We start from the raw sequence: 20535 nt of genomic DNA, 5'->3' as shown, positions 1-20535 counted from the left end.
TCCCACATTAAAAAACTCTCCTTGGAACTGATCTGCATTTGAAAAAGGTGGGACTTGAAGTCACCTGGAAGAGTATTTTTCATTCTCATCCTTGTGCATCTTATCTACCTCAGTGGAAAACATTTTTTTTCCCCTTTATCTTTCAAGGTGACTCAAAAGCATACAAAACTGGGTCTCCAAGAAGTATAGGTATGTCCTCTAATGAACTACCCAAATTCACTCTCCTTAAAAGTAAAATTATCAGGACTATGGAGGCATTAAAAAGAATGAGCTCTAACTAAGTATTCTAAGATTTGATGTTTCGGATGAGTGGAAAAGCAATTCTGTAACAATAAGTATGTGATTCTATTTAAAATATTTACACATATTTGCCTGTAAAAGGCATGGGATGACGCACAGTGGCTGACTGAAGAGTGGGATTGTGGTGTGCAGACAGGGTGAGGAAGGGGATTTACGCTTTAAAAAAAAAAAATCATTTTTGAACTGTCTGGGTTTTTCACTGTGTAGTTAAATTACATTCTTAAACGTTAATTAGGTGACATCACGCACGTTCACCAAGAATCCTTATCAGTCTTCACTGCATTTGGAAACTGTTACATTCTTGGTTTGACTGTGTTCATGCAGAGTTCAATTTCTTCACCAGACATTCCTTTATTCCTTGAATATCAGGTTCTTCGCTGGGTGCCAAGATGAGTAATACCTGCTCTGCGACAGCATGGAAATCTGCCCCAGAATGCAGATAAGAATAGTGAATTTGTCAAAAATGGACACCGTCATCACTAGGGATCCATCAGCTCCCTCACTTGGTTCATAATTGGCCTTCCGAAGGCTTCATCTTTTGGCAGCACAATTAGCAGACATCATCCTCTCATTCTTAAAAGTCACATTTAGGATTAAGACTCCAGTTAATACCACTGAGCTGGAGGTGTCCTCGGGGAAAGAGAAGTCCCCTGAATATACCCACTGTGGAACCCAGAATAGATTTTGCAGCTGCACACAGATCCTGTCTTGTCTGTTGTCTCTGCTGAGTAATGTAGATTCTGGGACAGCCAAGGGGGCAGGCAGCTGGTGACTTTGAACCAAATTTTACCTTTCAGCTGAATCCAGGGAAAAATATGCAACAAAGTGGCAGACGATGCAAAGTGCTATGTTGAACGCTAGATTGTGCTTTATTTTTTTCCTCCCAACTTCACGTTTCCATGCACCAAAATGTTGATGCTACAAATATTGGATACCACGCTTACCTGACAGGCTTCTTCCATCCCACCTGGGCGCGGGGGCTCAGAGAGAGTGCGCGAACCGCTGCTGCAGCCCGCCTCTCGTGGCGGGAGCGGGCTCGGCCGGCCGCGGGATCCCCTACTGGCCCGGGTGCCCGAGCCGCTCCGCCGCCAGAGCTCCCGCAGTCAGCCCCCGGCGCGCACGCGCGCTCCCCTCCGGCGGCCTCGGCGCCTCTGGTTTTTGGCAGGGCGGCGAGTGGAAGGCTCTGACGGGCGGGGCGGGGCGGGGCGGGGCGAGGTGCGAGAGTTTGTGGCCACGTGACCGACGCCAACATGGCGGCGCCCAGCGGCTTCCACCTGTTCGTCCGCAGAGGTAAGTTCCTAGAGGTACGCGAGGGTTCTCTTCGTCACTCACTTGCTACGCAGTCGGGTTCAAAGGGATACACGTCCGCGATCAGACATCTCGGCGTACCAGATTGTGCTTTCGGTCCTGCGGACATATGCAGGCACATGTTACCACTTGTCACAGAAACAGATCCGCGTGTGTTCGTCACTTGCCTAGATCACGTCACTGCGTGGCATCTATTTGCAGTCCCTCATTGAGATTTATGGGACATTATCTGAAGTTTTCTTCGCTCACGTCAGCTGTGTGATTGATGCAGCAAACTTATTTATTCCGGCTCTACAGTAACGGAAATGCTCTTAGACACCCAGTTGCCGCAGAGAAAGCAACTTGTATCTATTGGCATTATCCAACACGTCTTTGGGGGAAACTTGCAAAATGTGATTATTCTCTTCCACTGTCATAAGAAGAGGAGAAATTATGTCAAATAGGTGTCATTCTGTTATTCTTGTGTGGTGGTTTGGTCGCTTAGTCATGTCCGATTCTGGGCGACCCCATTGACTTTAGCGCGCCAGGCTCTTCTATTCAAGGGATTCTCCAGGCAAGAATACTGGAGTGCGTTGCCATGTCCTTCTCTAGGGGATCTTTCCGATCCAGGGATCGAACCTGGGTCTCCTGCACTGCAGGCGGATACTTTACTGACTGAGCCACCCGGGAAGCCCTTGTGTAAAGTGGTGAAATTTTAGTAAATGTGCAGGTAGTTTTGCAGATAAATCTTTGTTGGATTTGAACTGGTTTCTGAATCTTTGTTGGAAAGAATTGGAAAGTTTTTTCAAAACTGGGGGAGGAAGGAAATTAGAATATTTTGAAGAACAATTTAGGTGTCAGGTATGTAGGAACAACAGTCTTGTGAGGCAAATATTACTTTCACGGCAAATAGCTACCATTTTTAAGTGTCTTTTATATGTTAATACGTAATACCGTGTTAAGCACCTTACATGTGCTAACTACTTTTTGCGGGGGGGGGGGGGGGGGGGGGAGGGGCGGGGTGCCGCTTGTGGGATGTTAGTTTCTGCACCGCGGCGGAGAGGAGGAGAACTCCAGTCCCTGGCATTGGGAGTGTTAACTACTGAACTCAATGAGTTAGGCATTATGTTTGCTGATGAGAAAAGTGAGACAAAGAGGTTAAGTAATAAGACCATGATTGCACAGATTGTAAGAGGCAAAATGGGTATTCGAATATGACTCTGATTTTTTTTTTGAATGACTGATTTTTTTCTTTATTATGACTCTGATTTTTGTTTAAAGGGTTCATTCCTCTTCCCTGCATGGCATCGTCTCTTCACAGAAATCAGTGTGCAAAGTAGAAAATCAGAGACAGGGCAAATATGATGAGTGTGTGTGAAAAGTAAAGAGAAACATGTTTTTAGAGAAGAAGGAGGTTGGTAGGAGGATAGACCTGTCTCTTTTGTGTGTTAGTGGAGTAAGGAACCACAGGGAGATTGGAGGTGAGAGATGTGTAAAGGGATGGTGATGTAGGTCGTGATTTGGACCAGTTGGATGGGAGAGTGGAAACCTATGTGAGAGTACAGCCTTGTGAAAAGAGCACCAATTTACACCTCTTAAGATCTGGGCTCCAATCCAAACTCTATTTACTAATCAAGTTACTTTTTGTTTCCTCTTTTGACAAGAACTAATGGTGTTTAGACCTTTTTTAGGAACTGCAGGTAATGGTGAAGAGGATCTGGGCAGATAGTCAAGGTAGAGGAAGAGCCAGAACACACACATGCACACACGTGTATTATATGCACACACATATATGTATGCATGTTTACAGAATCTCTTTGCAGATTATAGAAATAAGATATTCATTGTTTTTCTCACTTATGATTTTGACAAATGATGGTTCAGACAGTCTTGGGAAAAGCTCTTACAGAAAAAACTGTAGTAATGCTTCCCACTACACCCCACAAGAGGGTTATCTTCTGACTAGAAGTGGGGGATCTTCTGATTAGAAGAGGGAGGAAAATATGTCATCAGGAAGAAGTCTGGTGATAGGGAGAGGCCCCTTTATGGACTATTCATAACTAGATTTACGTTGCAGACAGGTTGTCCTGTACCACCTACTCTCCACCCCTCAGGGTTGAAAATGAAGGGTAAATTTATTGAGTCCTCTCTCCTCTTTCTTTCTCCTTTTCAGCCCTTTAGATTGATGTAAATTAATCCACTCTAAGTCTTTGTGCCAGAATTTATCATCAGCATCTGTGTGTACATTTCCCTCCTGGAAAGTGGGAAGAAGAGACTTTTTAACCGCATAAGAAGGGCATAAGGGCTCAAGGCCCGAGGCTTGCCCACACTGGTTCTCTTCCGTCATGAGCTAAGGGATGGATTAAAACTATGAGTAGTGACATTGGAAGGGGAAAGGACATATTAATGTCTTGGAACATAGAGAGAAGGTAACAGGCCCTTTAGGGATGGAACTGTTCCTGATATTAACACTATCAATAAATCCCAGATCACAGTGCAGAATCCCTGGGTCCCAGGAACTTTCTGTTTAATCTCACTCCCACCTCCCACTTTATTAGAATCTTTGTTCCAGCTCCCAAAGCTTCTACATAAGAGTCTTACATTGCACAGTGAGTATGGGAAGGAAAAGTATGGGGCAGGCAAAGAAGGAGGCATATTCTCTCTTTTACACTCGTGTTCCTTTTATGAGCCAGTCTCTCCTGGCTTGCACCCTGTTTCTCTGATTTTCCCGGACTTTCACTAGGCTTTTCTTCTACTTCTAGGTGTATAAATATAGTGTTCTCTAAGATTCTGTTCTAAGCCCTCATCCCTGTTTCCTCTCCTGGTTGTCAGCAATCATGTTTACCCACCTCAAATGACTGCCAAATCTATACAATTAAAAAAAAAAAATCAGCAGAATATCCCCTAGAACCGAACACCAGGCCTTAATGCCCACTCTCTGTTAGGCATCTTTTCCCGATGTCTCACAGGTCCCTTAAGTTCAACAGGTTCAACATGGAAGTGAATATTTTTCTCCACATCTTCTGCTCCTCCATATATATGCTCTATCTCCATTAATGACATCACCATCCAGGCACTACCTAAGTATAAGCATTTAAGTTCTTTTGGTCCTTGCCACTGCCTTCAGCATCTATGTTCAGTGAGTCAGTAAATACCATTTCTTGGATGCCTCCAGCTTTTTCACGGTCTGGGTACAAGTCTTTACCGTCCCTTGTAATTAGTTTCCACCTTAGTCTGTCTTCTTCCCTACACTGTCTTTCTAGAATTCAGGTCTGATTATGATGCTTCCCTACTTAAAAAAAACAAAAATAAACAAAAAACCCCTGAGAACTCTTCATTGCTGGTCTAAAGTCTGAATCTCTTAGGATCAAAGGATAACTCCATCTCAGCCTGGCCTCAGTTTACCTTTTCAGCCTCATCTCCTGCCAGTTTCCTAAACTCATATCTGCTAAAGTTTGCCATTGTGTACCTCCTTAATTGCTTTGCCTGCAGTGTCCTTTATTCACCCAGCAAATCATTCATCCTTCAAGGCCACACTTAAATGCCATCTCTCCTTTGAAGCTGTCTTTGCTTCTGCCCAGGCTGAGCTAACCCAGTCTGCTTCAATAGCACTCAGGGTATGCCTTTATCACAACACTTATTACCCTCAATCAGAGTATGTACACTTATCTGAAAAGTGTTTTACACCTCCATCTCTCCTGCTAGAATGGGAGCTTCTTAGTGACAAGAATCTTATCTTCTTCATCTCTGTATTCCCAAAATGTGGCATACAATATATGTACATAGTAAGTACACAGTTCCATAACTGAATGAAAGACCTTTCAGAATGCAACCTCCTGTAGAAATATTTATGCACAAAAGTTATATGGTAGGCCTAAAGATTAATTTATCTGAAAACGTCAGTTTTTGTCATATGACTGGTGTAGATTGTGACTTTGTTCCCTGCCCACCCCTTTGATGTTCCATCTCCCTCCAAGATTATTTTAAGGCAGTTTTACTTCTGTATACCTTTTTGGGCAGCTGTGAGAATTTTGTTCCATGGAATTTGAGTTGTGAGTCAAACTTATTAGAGATGATTAGAAAAAAGAAGTTGGGGGGCTTCTCTGGTGGCTCAGTGGTAAAGAATCTGCCTGACAATGCAGGTCAAGTTCGATCCCTTTCCCAGGAAGATCCCACATGCCAAAGAAACTTAGCTGGATTTTTCCACAGCTAAACAAGGCTCACCTGTGACCTGAACACTACATGTCTAGCACTTAGAAAACAGCTTTGAAAACGTGTCCAGACAACCTATCACACAATTATACACCGCAGCTCTACTTGTAACAGCTAAAAAAAAGAAAAAAGAAGTTGGGAAAGGGGAAGGGAAGACATCTGAAAGAGAAGTGCTTGAGGTGTAAGCAGTGTAGTCAGAGGAGAGATGAAGAAAGCTTATGGAAGTAAACCCGTGGAGCAAGCTGAAGCCAGTGAGACGAGAGGGGACAGACTGTAAGTCCAGCAGAAAGTCTAAGAGAGGCACAGTTAGTGGGTATGTGAAATAGTTTGGCTGTGTGGCGATGTGTATCGAGGTGTAAGGTATGCATACTTTTTAGCTAACAATTCTGCTTTTAGGAGTTTATCTTGAGAGAACAATAGGATGAGTGTACCAACATGGATGAATAAGAATGTAACTTTATATTAATAGTGATTGGGAAATATTCACCAGAATCTGAATCTGAAATGGCTTGGTAAGAGAATGACCAAATAAATTATGGTTCATGCATGCAATGGGGTGCTATGCAGTCATTAAAAAAGATGATGTAGATGTACTGTAGACTGAAATATTCATGGGTATATATGGAGGAGAAAAGCCTGGGTATAGAACAGTAAATCCTACTTACATCGAGTTTGTATTTTCCCTTCCTTATATATATACGTGCCCAAAGAGATATCTAGGATGATGTTCACCCAAGTGTTCATAGCAGTTATTTCCAAATGGTGAGATTGGACTGATTTTTACTTTATGCTTGATGTGTTTGAATTTTACATATTGAAAAGATAACATTTTTATTTTCCAAAGCTGTTGTTTAAACTGTATAAAAGAAAAAAACCAAACAAATACAGAAGATAGCAAATGTTTGAATGGGACCAGATCCAAGGGGAAAATGTCTTTTACTGTGCATATTCTCTGCAACAAAGCAAAATGTCTATGTAAATTATAATATAGAAAAGGAACACCTTTACAATTTCCATGATCAAAGAATGATAACTGGTAATTACTTATATATATTATAGTTTAAGATACATTTAAAGCTATTAATATTTTATCATGCTTTTTTAAACAAATATGCAAAATAGTTACAAGTGCTTTTGTTTATTTGTGACTCTAAGGCCATAGATTTCTTTCATTAAGAATTTTCTTATGATAGTGATTTTTCAAAAATTTAGCCCCCAGATAGCAGAGGGCTATTTTACCTCAGAAATTAGGTACTTTAAACTTTTGTCAACGACCTGAGATCCTTACCATTTTGTATAGCTACTGCATTAAAATGTATCCTTAGTTTCACCAAACCAACTTAGAATTAAACTTTTGGGATGTAGCCCATGGGTGATTTGGAAAATACATTAATTTAAATACATTAAATTATTAATAAGGAGCTTCCTGTGACTTAAACTCTATGTGGATAACCAGAGAATGGAGATGGGTTTTTGCTATATGATGTTTTTTAACAAATAGCTTTCAACTCTGTTATGGCTTGTTACTACATAAATTAAAGCATGCTTAATTAACAATCAAATCATGGCCCCAAAGTCCCTAAAGTCAGACTTGTCCCTCAAGTCATATATGCTCTTATGTCTTCCCTCTGCCTGAGATAGCTTTCTTTCACAAAGTTCCTGTCTCCTGTTGAAATTATGAATTATAATACATAGTATAGAACACGTAGACTCTCAATGATACTTACTGTGACGTCATTAACCAGAAAAAGATGTTGACCTGTATTGTGGACAATAACAATATTCATAACATATGTTATTTGGAGAATACAAGTTATAGAGTATTTTAATGCAATCTCATTTTGTGAAATCAAATACTGATATTCCCATGTGTGTCAAAGTGTATAACACAGAGAGAGAGAGAGGTGGGGTGAGGAAGGTGGAATTCACCTAAATAAATATTCACAGTTTATGAAATGCTCACTTTCTCCAAGCACTGGGAATCTTTGAAAATGCAGAGTGGATGCTATATATCTCCATGAATTTGGCAAAGATGGGAGGAGGGTAATATATATGCACAGTTTCATTTGAACATCATCTTTTTTGCAGTTAAAACAGTTTTTTCTTGTAGAGATTGGTTTTCTTTTTTAGCTTTTGAATGTGCAGAATTTTAAACATACAGAAAAGTAGAGAAATCCATACATACCCATCACCTAGTTACAATAGTCATCAGTTTATGGCGCTTGTTTCATCTTTTTCCCCAACCACTTTGCTTCCCCAAGCTGGGTTATTTTGAAGCACATTTCAGATATATAATTTCATCTGTAGATTCTTCATTATGTAACTCTAAAAGCCAGGAATCTTTAAAATTTTCTTCGTATATTGTACTTAACAGTTCTAGAATTTACATTTGGTTCTTTGCTTATACTTTACATTTCTTGGTTGAGGTTTCCCAGCTGTTTACTCATGTCTATCTTTTCCTTTAAGTACTTGTACATACATATTTATAATGGCTGTTTTAAAGTCCTTATCTGTCAATCTGTCATCTGGACAATCTCAGGATCTGTTCTGTTTTATTGACTGCTTTTTTTCCTTGGCCGTGGGTCACATTTTTCTATTCTTTGTATGTTATCTAATATATAATTATATATATGACATAATGAATAATAACATTGTGGAGATTATGTTGCTCTTCCAGGCTTGGTTTTCTTCTTTGGTTGAGTGGATCTGTTTTGTTTTCCTCTAAGTCCTAGAGTGTGGCCCTTACTCTAGGACTTTGCAGAGTTCAATAGAGTTTTTCTATAAAGGACTAGGTAGTAAATATCTTAGACTTTTGTGGACCCTGTGGTCTCTTATTGCAACAACTCAAGTCTGCTAATATAGTACAAAGGCAGCCTAGACAGTGTGTAAACAAATGAACATAGCTTATGTTCCATTAAAATTTTACTTACAAAAAAAGACAGTGAGTTGGGTTGGCTCCCAGGTTTTAATTCACTCACCTTTGCTCTGCTTCTGCGTGGTTCTTACTCCCGAGGTCTCAGCTGATCTTTCTGGTTCCAGTTGAATGCCTGTGGGCCTTAGTGAGGTCTTTCTACTCTGGTTGGGCTAAGACTTCAACTTCTTCCAGGCCTGCAACCTCTGGAACTTTTATTCAGCTCTCAGCCTGCAGCAGCCTTACTGGCTGGTAGACCCTGTGCCTCTCTGTTTTCCAGAACCCTCAGTACCCTGCCTCGCAAATTCCAGCTGCTTCACAACCAACCCTCTGCTCTCTAATGAAGCAGCAAGGTGCTGTGCTTGGCTAGGGCTCCATCTCCCAGTGCCATATTTGGGATGGTTTCCCCAGGCAGAACACTGCAGCCCAGCTGGACTCACCTTGTGTATTTGTTTACCCTCAAGGTTCTCTGTCTTACATTGTTCAACAGCCAGTGCCAAAAAAATAGCCCCTTCACATTTTGTCTAGTTGTTTAAGGCAGGAAGAAATTCTAGTACCAGTTATGCCACATGGCTTGAAGAGGATGTCACTTTGTTTTATTCAGTAAGTTTATTTTCCCTTTTTTTTTTTTTTTTCATGAAATTTATTTGTTGAAGCAACTGGTTAATCTGTCTGCCCTAATGGGGCTTTCCACATTCTGTATTTTGCTGATTGTATGAATATATCCAGTGGGGTCATTTAAAATGTTCCTCTAGGGGCTTCCCTGGTGGTCCAGTGGTTAAGACTCCACACTTGCAATGCAGACTGTGGATTGATTTGACTCCTGGTCAGGGAACTAAGAGCCCGCATGCCTTGCTATACATCTGAAACCAGACTATTTCCCTCAGAGTAAAAGCCACAGTCCTTATAATGTCCTATAAGGCCCTACACATACTACTTAACACTTTCTAACACTTACTTACTTATATGGCTTACTTATTTGTCATGTTATTTTTTGCCTACCTCCTCAACTAGAACATAAGTTCAGGAAAAGAGTTTTTGTTTTGTTCCTGGTGTAGCCCAAGTACCTAGAACAATGCCTGGCACATAATAAGCATTCAGTAAAGATTTCTTGAATGAATCAGAGAAAAGTGTCTGGTTAATAGTGATACAATAAAATTATTAATAATGAATCTTTGAGTCAAATAACATGTTAAAATACATAAAGCAAGAGCTGTTAAAAATAAAAGGAAAAATGGATAAAAACCACAATCATAATAGGAAACTTTAACATGCCTCTAATTTGACAATTTAAGTAGACATAATAAGGTTGGATTTCAGAATGCTATTACTAGTAAATTTGATTTAATATGAAATTTGATACTTTGATTAGGATTCTTTTTACAAATATACATGAAATAGGGCGAAGGATAGTAAGTTATGCCACTAAAAACCTTAACAAGTGCTAGAAAGAAAAATTGTACATTCTGCATTCTCTGATCATGAAGCAGTAATGCACAGATTAACGAAGAAAGAGAATTGCCTCAAGTGTTGTGGAAACACAGAAGGAACCTAGGTAGCGGGGGATATGTCCTTTACAGTGTACTGGCCTTGGGATACACAGTTCTTGTCCTCCATGAGTTCACAGTCCTTGGTGTAAATAAATGGAAATAAATTTTACAACAGAGTAAGAAGAATACACAGATAGAGGTGAGCAAATGGTGCAATGGGATCATCCAGTAGTGACTAAGGAACCTTCACCTTCACAGAGAAGGTAAGGACCAGGCTGAGTCCTGCTGAGCCAGGAGGGCCTGGTCAGAGGAAGGAGTCACGAAACAGGGAGGCCCCTCGTCCCAAGGCAGAGGTGGAGTGAGAGCCTGTCTAACTCTGGGGAGCTCTGCTGCTCTAATGCAGCAGGCAGGCAGGGTGAGAGCTGGGGAGCAGCCAGCTGGCGCTGCTCCTTTTGGCAGTAGCGTGTACAGGACTGGGGGGCCATCCGAACAGGACAGCTGAGGTGTGTGTGTGAAAAGGGAGAGAGATCCCAGACTCCTGCTCCCTTAGTGTTGGAGGGATGATGGATGAACAGGTAGATAGATGTTCATCTAGAAGAGGGGACAGAAAATTGAAGAAGCTCCTTGTCCCTCAATTACTTCAGTTTCTTTCTGTACATTTTTGCTGAGATTAGAGATGAAATGAGGTAGGGGATTGGGAAATAGGAGGAGAAAAATAACAAGAGATAATAGAAGGATTGCCCAGCAGTGTTGAGATCCAAGTGAAATTAGAGACCGTGTATCTGCAGTGGCCCCATTCATTGTCACTGTGTGATTTTCTCCCAATGGGCATCATCCTGTGTGTATAAAAGAGTGAAAGTAGATAGTTGGATTGATGGAATTTTCCAGATGGCTGCACTGGAAGGACTAGGGAGTAAGAGAAAAGGGGAATGGGGGATTAGCAAGAGGGGTATTGAATCAGTGAATCCTAGAGTCTAGTCTAAGCTGGATATTTCCCAAGGGCAAGGACCTTGTCTATTTTGTTTGTTTTGGGGCTCATTATTATACAGTGAATAATCTATAGAGTATAGAAGTAAAAAGGGAAGAGGCTGATAATTGGGGGAGGAGGGGGGAAAGGAGTTATCCTAAGGTGAGAATTTCCTGCAAGAGTAAGGAACAGATAGTAGAATGAGAAGTGAGGGAACCAGAAAGTTCGGTGGTAGTAGTCTTCTGAACTGGGTCAGATGGTTTTTAATTTAATTGGAAAAGGAAGTCTAATACATATGACAACCAAAACAGAATGATAGTTTTATTTTTTCAGTCTTTACAAAATTCTCTTAATGGAAAAAATTTCAGCTCCCTGGAATATTGTAAAGGGCACCTAGAAAAGATTGCTCAAAAAGATAAAAAATTGGGGGAAGATAGAATTATGAAGTTGCCTATGAAATGGCAGAAGATAGTGGAACAAAACGGTGAATTTGTTCAATGAAGTTTTGGTGAAAAAAAAGAAAAAAACAAACCAGTATGAGAGTGCTCTGGGACTAAGAGAGAAGAAAGATAATTAAGGGCTGGAGTGATCTCTTCACAGAACTGGGCCTTGAAGGATGAGTAAGGTGGTTGGCAGAAAGGTGGAGGGGTAGGGGAGGGTCATTCCTAAGCGGGTAAGACAGAGCATTGATGGAGAAAGCATGTGAATACAGGAAAGTCAAAACGTATTCAGAGGGTTCTGGAATGGAGGGTTTGTCTGGAGCTGAGAGTTTGCATAAGAGAGTTATAGGAGAGGCAGATTGATAACAGAAGTTAGGACCAGATGATGGAGACCCTGAAGGTCAGCTTAGGGTTTATCTTATAGGCAACAGAGACTGATGAAAGTTTTTGACAAATAAGTGAAATGGTGTCTCTGTTTTAACCTGACACTGTTTAATTCTGTTTAACACTGTTTAACACCTGTTTAATTCAGGTGGTACCCTGAATGCACTGATGAGCAAAAACTATTGCATCAGTTGGGAGATATTGGCAGAAACAAAGTGACGGGGCCTGAATTTGTGCATTGATGCAGGATGGAAAGGAAGAGATGGATGCAAGAGAAATGGTACAGAGAAGGAGGAATCAGGACCTGGTGGTTGGAAAGGGGACCTGAGGAAGGAGAGGAGCTGTCAAAGCATTAAAGAAGGAGTTGGTGCAAACAGAGAACCTAGTGAGGAAAAGAGGCTCAGGAGGAAATTTCAGGATGACTCAGTAAGGGTCAGTGAAATTGACCACTTGGAAGTCTTAGTGACACAGACCAAAATTTTAGCAGTGGAAGGAGAGATGAAAAGTGATGGAAGTGGCTGCAAACAAGGGTGGGGATTCTTGGGTTCTTTTTTAAAATAACATCTTTATCGCAGTATAATTCACAGATTTTGAACTTAAAAGATGCTTGCTCCTTGGAGGAAAAGTTATGACCAACCTAGACAGCATATTAAAAAGTAGAGACATTACTTTGCCAACAAAGGTCCGTCTAGTCAAAGCTATGATTCTTCCAGTAGTCATGTATAGATGTGAGAGTTGGACTATAACGAAAACTGAGCGCCGAAGAATTGATGCTTTTGAACTGTGGTGTTGGAGAAGACTCTTGAGAGTCCCTTGGACTGCAAGGACATCCAACCAGTCCATCCTAAAGGAGATCAGTCTTGAATTTTCATTGGAAGGACTGATGCTGAAGCTGAAACTCCAATACTTTGACCACCTGATGTGAAGAACTGACTTGTTGGAAAAGACCCTGATGCTGGGAAAGATTGAAGGCAGGAGGAGAAGGGGATGACAGAGGACGAGATGGTTGGATGGCATCACCAACTCAATGGACATGAGTTTGAGTAAACTCCGGGATTCGGTGATGGACAGGGAGGCCTGGCATGGTGCAGTTCATGGGGTGGCAAAAAGTCGGACACGACTGAGCGACTGAACTGAACTGAACTGAATTCACAGATTATACAGTTCACACCTACTTAAAGTGTACAATTCAGTGGTATTTAGTGTACTCAAAGAGCCGTGTAGCCACTGCCACCATCAATTTTACATTTTCATCACCCCTGAAACAAACCTTTTGCGTGTGTGCTAAGTTGCTTCAGTTGTGTCCAACTCTTTGCGACCCTGCAGACAGTAGCCCACCAGGCTCCTCTGTCCATAGGATTCTCCAGGCAAGCATGCCAGAGTGGGTTGCCTCGCCCTCCTCCAGGGGATCTTCCTGACCTAAGGGATCGAGGATGTCTCTTAGATCTCCTGCGTTGGCAGGCGAGTTCTTTTCCACTAGCACCACCTGGACAGCTGTGAAACAAACTTCTTACCCATCAACAGTTACTCCCCAGGCCCCCTATCCTCACCAGCCCTAGGTAACGACTCATCTGCTTTCTGGCTCTATAGATATTCTGTTCTGGACATTTCAAGTAAGTGGAACCACACAATGTGTGGTCTTCTATGACTGGCTTCTTTCACTTAGGACTATATTTTCAAGGTTTATCCATGTTAAAGTATGTCAGTACTTCATCCCTTTTTTTCGCCAAATAATATCCCCTTCAGTAGGGTATCACATTTCCTTTACTTGCTGGACATCTGGGTTACATCCATTTTTTGACTCTTGCAAATGGTGCTTCTGTGGACATTGGTGTGCAAGTTTTGTGTGGACATACATTTTGTTTTTGACATAGAGGCCCTGTCTATGTTTAGAAGCAGTGGGAAGGGCGGCAAATGGTAAGGCATAAGGACCACTGGAAATCCTGGAGAGCAGGGGGCTTCCTAGAGAGAGGGAGGACCTGAAAGAGGTGGAAAGGAATGGAAAGAAGAGAAGGGGGAAATGTCCCCTTGGAAGTGGTGAGAGTGTCTCTATTTCTACAGCAGGAGTGAGGAACAAGTGGGGATTACTTTTTCTAGGAATAAAAATACTTTGAAAATATACTTTCCAATTATAAAAGTAATACAAAGAAGGCTGTATAAACAGAGGCCAAGAACATGGGGTGTCAAATCAGGCTCCTTAGGTTCGAATCCTGCTGCTGCTACTTACTAGTTAGTGACCATCTTGTCTACCACACAGTTCTTAATAGTAAGCCCTTCATAACTACAGTTGGCTCTTGAGCCACACAGATTTGAACTGCACAAGTCCACTTATACATGAATTTTTTTTTTTTGATAGTAGGTACCACAGAGCTACACAGTCTGCAGATACTATTTATTCACAGATGTTCTCCTGCGAGGAGGATCAGCACCCTGAATCCAGGTTGTTCAACGGTCAACTGTATTCATAGTGGAAGTATTAAGCTACTATAAAAATGTATAAAGAAGAGGGAATTCCCTGGCAGTTCTGTGGTAAGGACTCATTGTTTTCACCTGAGAGGCCTGGAATCAATCCCTGGTTGGGGAACTAAGATCCCACAAGCTGTGTGGCATGGCCAAAATCCAAAAAGTATAAAGAAGAAAGTAAAAAGTCAATCCAGTCCACTGTTTAGCTAGAATTGGCATTTCTAAAGGGTTTTTCCCCCCTAAGGAGGGGTACTAGTAATAGAACCATGATTTCTAAAAATTCCATCCACATCCAAGAGAAAGCTTATTAATTACTGAAACATTAATTTAGGAAAATTAACTTTTGAGGTCCTTTTGTCTCTCACATTTGGATTCTATTTATCACACTTGTTTATCCTTCTGCTCAGCCTTGTGATGATTCTGAATTTGGGGCATCACATACCCTGTCTCTGTCATCAGTAAGATTATGATTTTCCTATAAGACCAAGTAGAAATAGGTCACGGATGAAAAGAACACCCTCACCGCACTCCCCGCCAACTGGCTGGTGCATGCAGCTGAAAACCAGCCCCTCTAAGAATTGATGTTACAAAAGCCAGCTCCTCTCTGTCGTCTCTGTCGTTTCTCTTCTACTTTATGCTCTGTGAATAGCAGCTGTTCAGGGCATTGCCAGGCGAGCACAGGGGTGTTGCAATCAGAAATGCGAGGGAGCGACACAGCAGGAGAAGGCTGGGGCGGAGGGAGGTGTGATCTGCTGATCCAGCGAGTAAGTGGGAGACACGGCAGACAGATAGCAGCACGATGGCCCATGGGGAAGCATGTGAAGGATGATCAGTTACCTGATCCTTTTTTTTTAAAAAAAAGGAAGTCTCTTTCACCAGCAGAGAAAAACCACAGCTGGCGAGGAGAGTCTTGTAAAGTCTCTTAGGTGGATTGGTACCTTGTGCTAGCTTCTTTTATAAGGGTCAGATTAACTTTCTAATATTGTCTTCTACTTTAATGTTATTGCTTTAATCATTAGACTACCACCAATTCCTTCAGGCAATAGGAAGTGATTGAAGATTTAATGAGATTCGTATTGCTTGTCCTCAAATGTTGATGACTTCCTGCATCCATATTAATCATTCCTGACCTTGATCTTCAGTTCCTTCCCAGAACAGATTCTCGTCAAGCATGCCTAGTGGATCCCACAGTGTTCGCCCGACGCCTGGTTTGTTTCCGAAAGTACGTTAACTCTGATGTTCAGTGTGCATCAGATTTTTCAGTACCCTTGCCTGCTTTGTCTTCTAGTTCTTACCATTAATATGATGATAAATCTGGAAAATTTAAGGGCAGAAAAATCAGCAACTCTGAACAGGGGGTTTAGCCTAGTTTAGAAGATTGTTCTGTTCAGCAGACCTTGAACATGCCTTAATTGGTTGTCTAGGTCAGGATGTCCAACTGGCAACTCTCAGACCCCATCCAGGCCACAGAGCGTTTCTGGGTGTCTGAAGTGTGTGCGCTCCGGCTGGCGAGCAGCAGGACTCGGCCTTTGTCCCCTGTTCTGGCGGCCCCAGCCTTTAGTTCAGGCCCACCCCCTCCTGCCACGGGGGCCTGGGAAACCCTGGCTGGCCACCTGGTCTCCTCACGCCCAGCATCCGTGCGTCTGCACCCCCACCCTCGCCCCAATTATCCCCCCAGCCACCTTGGCAGATTTTCTGACCAACAGTCCTTCCCTGAACAAGGACCCAGGACAGGAGCTTGTGAGAGAGGGGCGGCCTGAGGATTCTGAGGAAGGATGCAAGCGAGAGCAGAGGAGTGTGGGAGAGGGGGAGAAAGGATCACATCAACTGAAGAGAAAATAAATATGTCAGACTCGAGTGTGAGGCGGGTCTGCATGTGAGACAATGAGTAGGAAGGAGTAGGTAAAGAGGTGAAAGCTTGTGTGTCTCGATGCCAGTCACTGAGATGAAGAACAAAAGAGGTAAATTTGCGTGTGAAAGAGGCCACCTGTGAAAGGTCAGAAGAGAAAATGGAGAGAGCAAAACGGCTCTGCTCCGCTGAACCTGACCAGCCGCATCACTGGGAAACACAGTCTGACAAAGCATTTTTTTTTTTCAGTTTTGTGAATATATTTATAACAAAAATACTGTTATAAAAAAGTTAAATCACAACTAGATGGACCCTTAGAAGCATAGATTACATTGAGGTTCTTTTAGGATGTCCCAAATTCTGACTGTGATGATTGTTTTAAATGTGGCTCATCCTAACTGAGAAGTTGAACAGTATCAATTTTGATGACGTGCTTACCATTTTTTAAAAACAAATAATTGGAGTACTTTTTACATACAAATGGAAGTTTTTCATCTTTTTAAATAATCTTCTGTTGATATCATTTAACTGGATTAGTGGGAAGATATCCTTTTTGTGAAGTAGGTTTTCATATTTAATGATCAAAATCTTTATCCCTTAAAAAAAACTTTTTAAAAAGAGTCAGAAAATTTCATACCTATTTTTAAAAATTTAAAGATTAAAAAAATTTTTTTTGACCGTGCTATGTAGCATGTGGAATCTTAGTTCCCTGACCAGGGATTGAACCAGAATCCCATGCATTGGAAGCACATGGTCTTAACCACTGGTCCACCAGGGAAGTCCCCCAAATTTCATACCTTTGAACTCAATTATTTAATTCCACTTTGAAAAGTCTGTATTCAGAAAATAACTAGAGATGTTGGCAAAGATTTTGTTTCAAGGATATCTATTATGGTGTTAATCTATATTAGCAAAGTACTAGAAATTCTTTAAATGTCTAATAAAATAGATGGCTAAATTATGATACATCCATAAGATGAGAGAGACTATTATATAGTCACTAAATTACTTCTTCCAATTTATCTCCACGCTATACACAGGTGGCATTTTAAATAGCACATTGAATCAGTTCACTCCCCCTTAAAACCTTTCCTTGGCTTTCCATTGCACTAACCATGAAAATCCTAACCTCCAAGGCTTAGCACCCCAACTCTCCAGTCCTTCCACTCCTGTCTACTGTCCTGTCTTTCAGGGGCTCTCATTCCCTAAACCCTTTCCTCCTCAGGACCTTTGCACAGGAACTGCTTCTTCCCAGTTCTTATCTGGCTAAGTCCTGCTTGTACTTGAGGCCTTAGCTTCATCAAAGGGATTTACTGACCCTCTCTACTACCCCTGAGCATGCAGGGACAACATCCAGGACAGTTCTGTACTGGCCCCCAGGGGAGTTAAGCTGCCACCACCTCCAACATCTTCTGGATACTCACAAAGCCAATGCGGGAAGCCAATCAAGGACGCTGCTCAGAAAACCCTAACATTTCCACATTGTGCTCACTAGCCAAAGAAAGAATGGCAGACTCAGCCGAAGCGATGCCTCTATCACATTCCCTGCTTCAGATCTCCCACGAATGTTTCTAATTGGTAGAGTGAAATTCAGATGTAGAACCTCCATGTAGGGGAGTCTGGGAAACTTAGTTCTTGAGTCTCTGCTGTACAGAAGATGAGTGAAGAGGAGGTTGGAATGGATGCTGAGACGATCATTTTTTCCACGATCACTTACTGTGAGCCATGGGCTGTTATATTGGTAATCGTTTTCACGCTCACCTTGTCACATCAGTGGATTACCAAGTCTTCTAAGGCAGGAGTATGAGTAATTCCTATACCCGGTCACAGTAAATACACAAGATTCTATAGAGGGTAAGAACTAAATAACTATATGAGTGAAATGTAGTCATCTTTCCAAGAGTAGCATCTTTATTTGGATATAAGGGAAAACCTTTTAACCCAAAATTAGACAAGGTAGTAATTAAAAGAAAATCTTTAAAACTCCAGGGGAAATTTCAGTTTATGTAAAAAAATGGAAGTTTAATTGAGATTGTAGCTACAAATAACTTCTTTTTTCTAATGTTGAAGACAGCATCTAGATGATGCTAATGACATTGAATAAGAACAGCCCTATCAGAGAGGTGCAACTGCCATTGGTGTTTGAAATGAGAAAACTCAGGGTAGTCGATGGAATTGAGTCCTGTAAACTTGTGTCTGCTTATTAAGAACAGAGATAGATGACTTACTATAATGATTAAAATAAAAAAGCAGAGAAGTAAAAAATAAGTTATTAGAAAATAGATGCATCTGGAAAATAAACAGGACTTTCATGCCATAGATCACTAAGGTGATCAACTTGACTTCATGGCCATTGACAAATTAATGAGACAGTAAGGACTCTAATAAATTGCAGTCAAGATGTGAAGGATAACTTATTCTGTTGGATATAACAAATAAGATAAAACATAATTAGAAATGTTTTCTTTATCTGTGATAAGAGGCTTGCTTAAGAAATATTTCCCTAAGTAGTACAGAAGTTGGAACATAAGACTGAAGGAGGAGTGGTAACTTCAGCTCTCGGTGTAACTTGCCATGTGACCTTAGGCAGGTCCCTTAGTTGGCAGCCTATGGCTTCAGCTGCCACTCCTTTGCTGACCCATCTATCTATTCATTCTCCAGAGCTAACTGTCCTCTAGAGTCAGATATAGGCTATCCCAGTTCTAAACTGTATTATGCATTTAGAATCACAAGTCTTTAATGTCTTCCCACAGTTTTTTACACTCCTTATTTTAGAACACAAAGCTCTCCATATTTTGACCCTCAGCTGGCATCTCTGTTCTTGTGATGGGCACTCTTCCCTCAGACCATGACACCTAGAGGTTTTACAAAGACTACTCTCTGTGTGAAATGCATATATCACCACTAGTTTTCATCAGGTATTAAGTTTATGCTCATTTTTTAAAACTCAGTACAAATACACTTTGATTGATAATGCACCATCTCTTGGTTCCAGCAGCATCCTTTTGGTACCTCTAGTGCTATTTTCTGGAGAAGGCAATGGCACCCCACTCCAGTACTCTTGCTTGGAAAATCCCACGGACGGAGGAGCCTGGTGGGCTACAGTCCATGGGGTTTCGAAGAGTCGGACACGACTGAATGTCTTCACTTTCACTTTTCACTTTCATGCACTGGAGAAGGAAATGGCAGCCCACTCCAGTATTCTTGCCTGGAGAATCCCAGGGACGGGAGCCTGGTGGGCTGCCGTCTATGGGGTCACACAGAGTCGGACATGACTGACGGGACTTAGCAGCAGCAGCAGCAGCAGTGCTATTTTGTAACTGGGTTGCATGCATGTGTGTGCGCTCAGTTGCTTAGTCATGCTGGACTCTTTGTGACCACAGTGGCTCAGTGGTAAAGAATCTGCCTACAGTGCAGGAGACTTGGGTTTGGAGATTCGGGTTCCATCCCTGGGTCTGGACAGGAAGACCCCCTGGAGAAGGAAATGGCAACCCACTCCAGTATTCTTGCCCAGAAAATCCCATGGACAGAGGAGCCTGGTGGGCTATAGTCCTTAGGATCTCAAAGAATCTGACACTGAGCAAATAAACAACAACCACCCTGGGTTAATTAATTTATCTTTTTTTCCCTTCTAGGCAGTAAATTGCCTGAACATTGGGATTCTGTAGTAGACATGGAGCAGGGCCTGGGACTTTGTGTGTTCAACAAGCTTCTTGGAAAATTCTGAAGACTCAGACCTCAGTTTTAGTTGGTTTCTAAGATCTTTCAATTCAGATGTCAAGACTGTTCCTCCTGGCATTTTAACTGGCGTTGAAGAGGGGGGAAAGGCGTTCGGGTAGTTGATTAAAGACAAAGAAAAGCATAGGCAGTCTTCTTCCATGCCCACCTTTCCTTTGCTTAATCTGTTCAACTTTTTATTAATTCTGAGACTGTTTATTGAGGGCTTGCTATGAACTGCTTTTCTAGTCATTTGAAGCACATCAATGAACAAAACAAACAAAAATCCCTACCCTCAAGGAGCTTGCTCTGTTAGGCAATAAATATATTAAGTAAATTGCAGGGTATTTTAGAAGGTGATAAAAATTGAGGGGATAATGGAATAGAGAGGGATAACTTTCTTTTACTTTGTCAGGACTTAGTAATAAATTACTAGAAAGAATAGTTTATTTAATTTGAGTTGTTTAAATAAGCCATACTTTAAAAGGCAGAATTTAACCTGCACCCAATCGGAA

At 41.6% G+C, this 20535-nt stretch overlaps 1 protein-coding gene across 2 annotated transcripts in view; it reads left to right on the top strand.

Moving 5' to 3' along the window:
* The first annotated feature begins 1519 nt into the window (after positions 1 to 1519).
* The window catches only part of METAP1D (methionyl aminopeptidase type 1D, mitochondrial), a 71408-nt gene continuing 52392 nt past the window's right edge, over positions 1520 to 20535 (top strand). The window contains exons 1-2 of one of the 2 annotated variants that reach the window (XM_061135075.1): positions 1538 to 1590; positions 14348 to 14520. In XM_061135075.1, the coding sequence (XP_060991058.1) occupies positions 14484 to 14520 (37 nt within the window). In that variant the 5' untranslated portion in view covers positions 1538 to 1590; positions 14348 to 14483. Of the gene's footprint in view, positions 1591 to 14347; positions 14521 to 20535 lie in introns of both variants that reach the window. The other variant, XM_061135074.1, reaches the window with a different exon arrangement.

This window comes from Dama dama, chromosome 33 (genome assembly GCF_033118175.1).
Source record: "Dama dama isolate Ldn47 chromosome 33, ASM3311817v1, whole genome shotgun sequence".
In the NCBI taxonomy this organism is placed as follows: domain Eukaryota; kingdom Metazoa; phylum Chordata; class Mammalia; order Artiodactyla; family Cervidae; genus Dama; species Dama dama.
The sequence above is the reverse complement of the archived record's forward strand: the minus strand, read 5'-3'. Positions and strand labels throughout refer to the sequence as shown.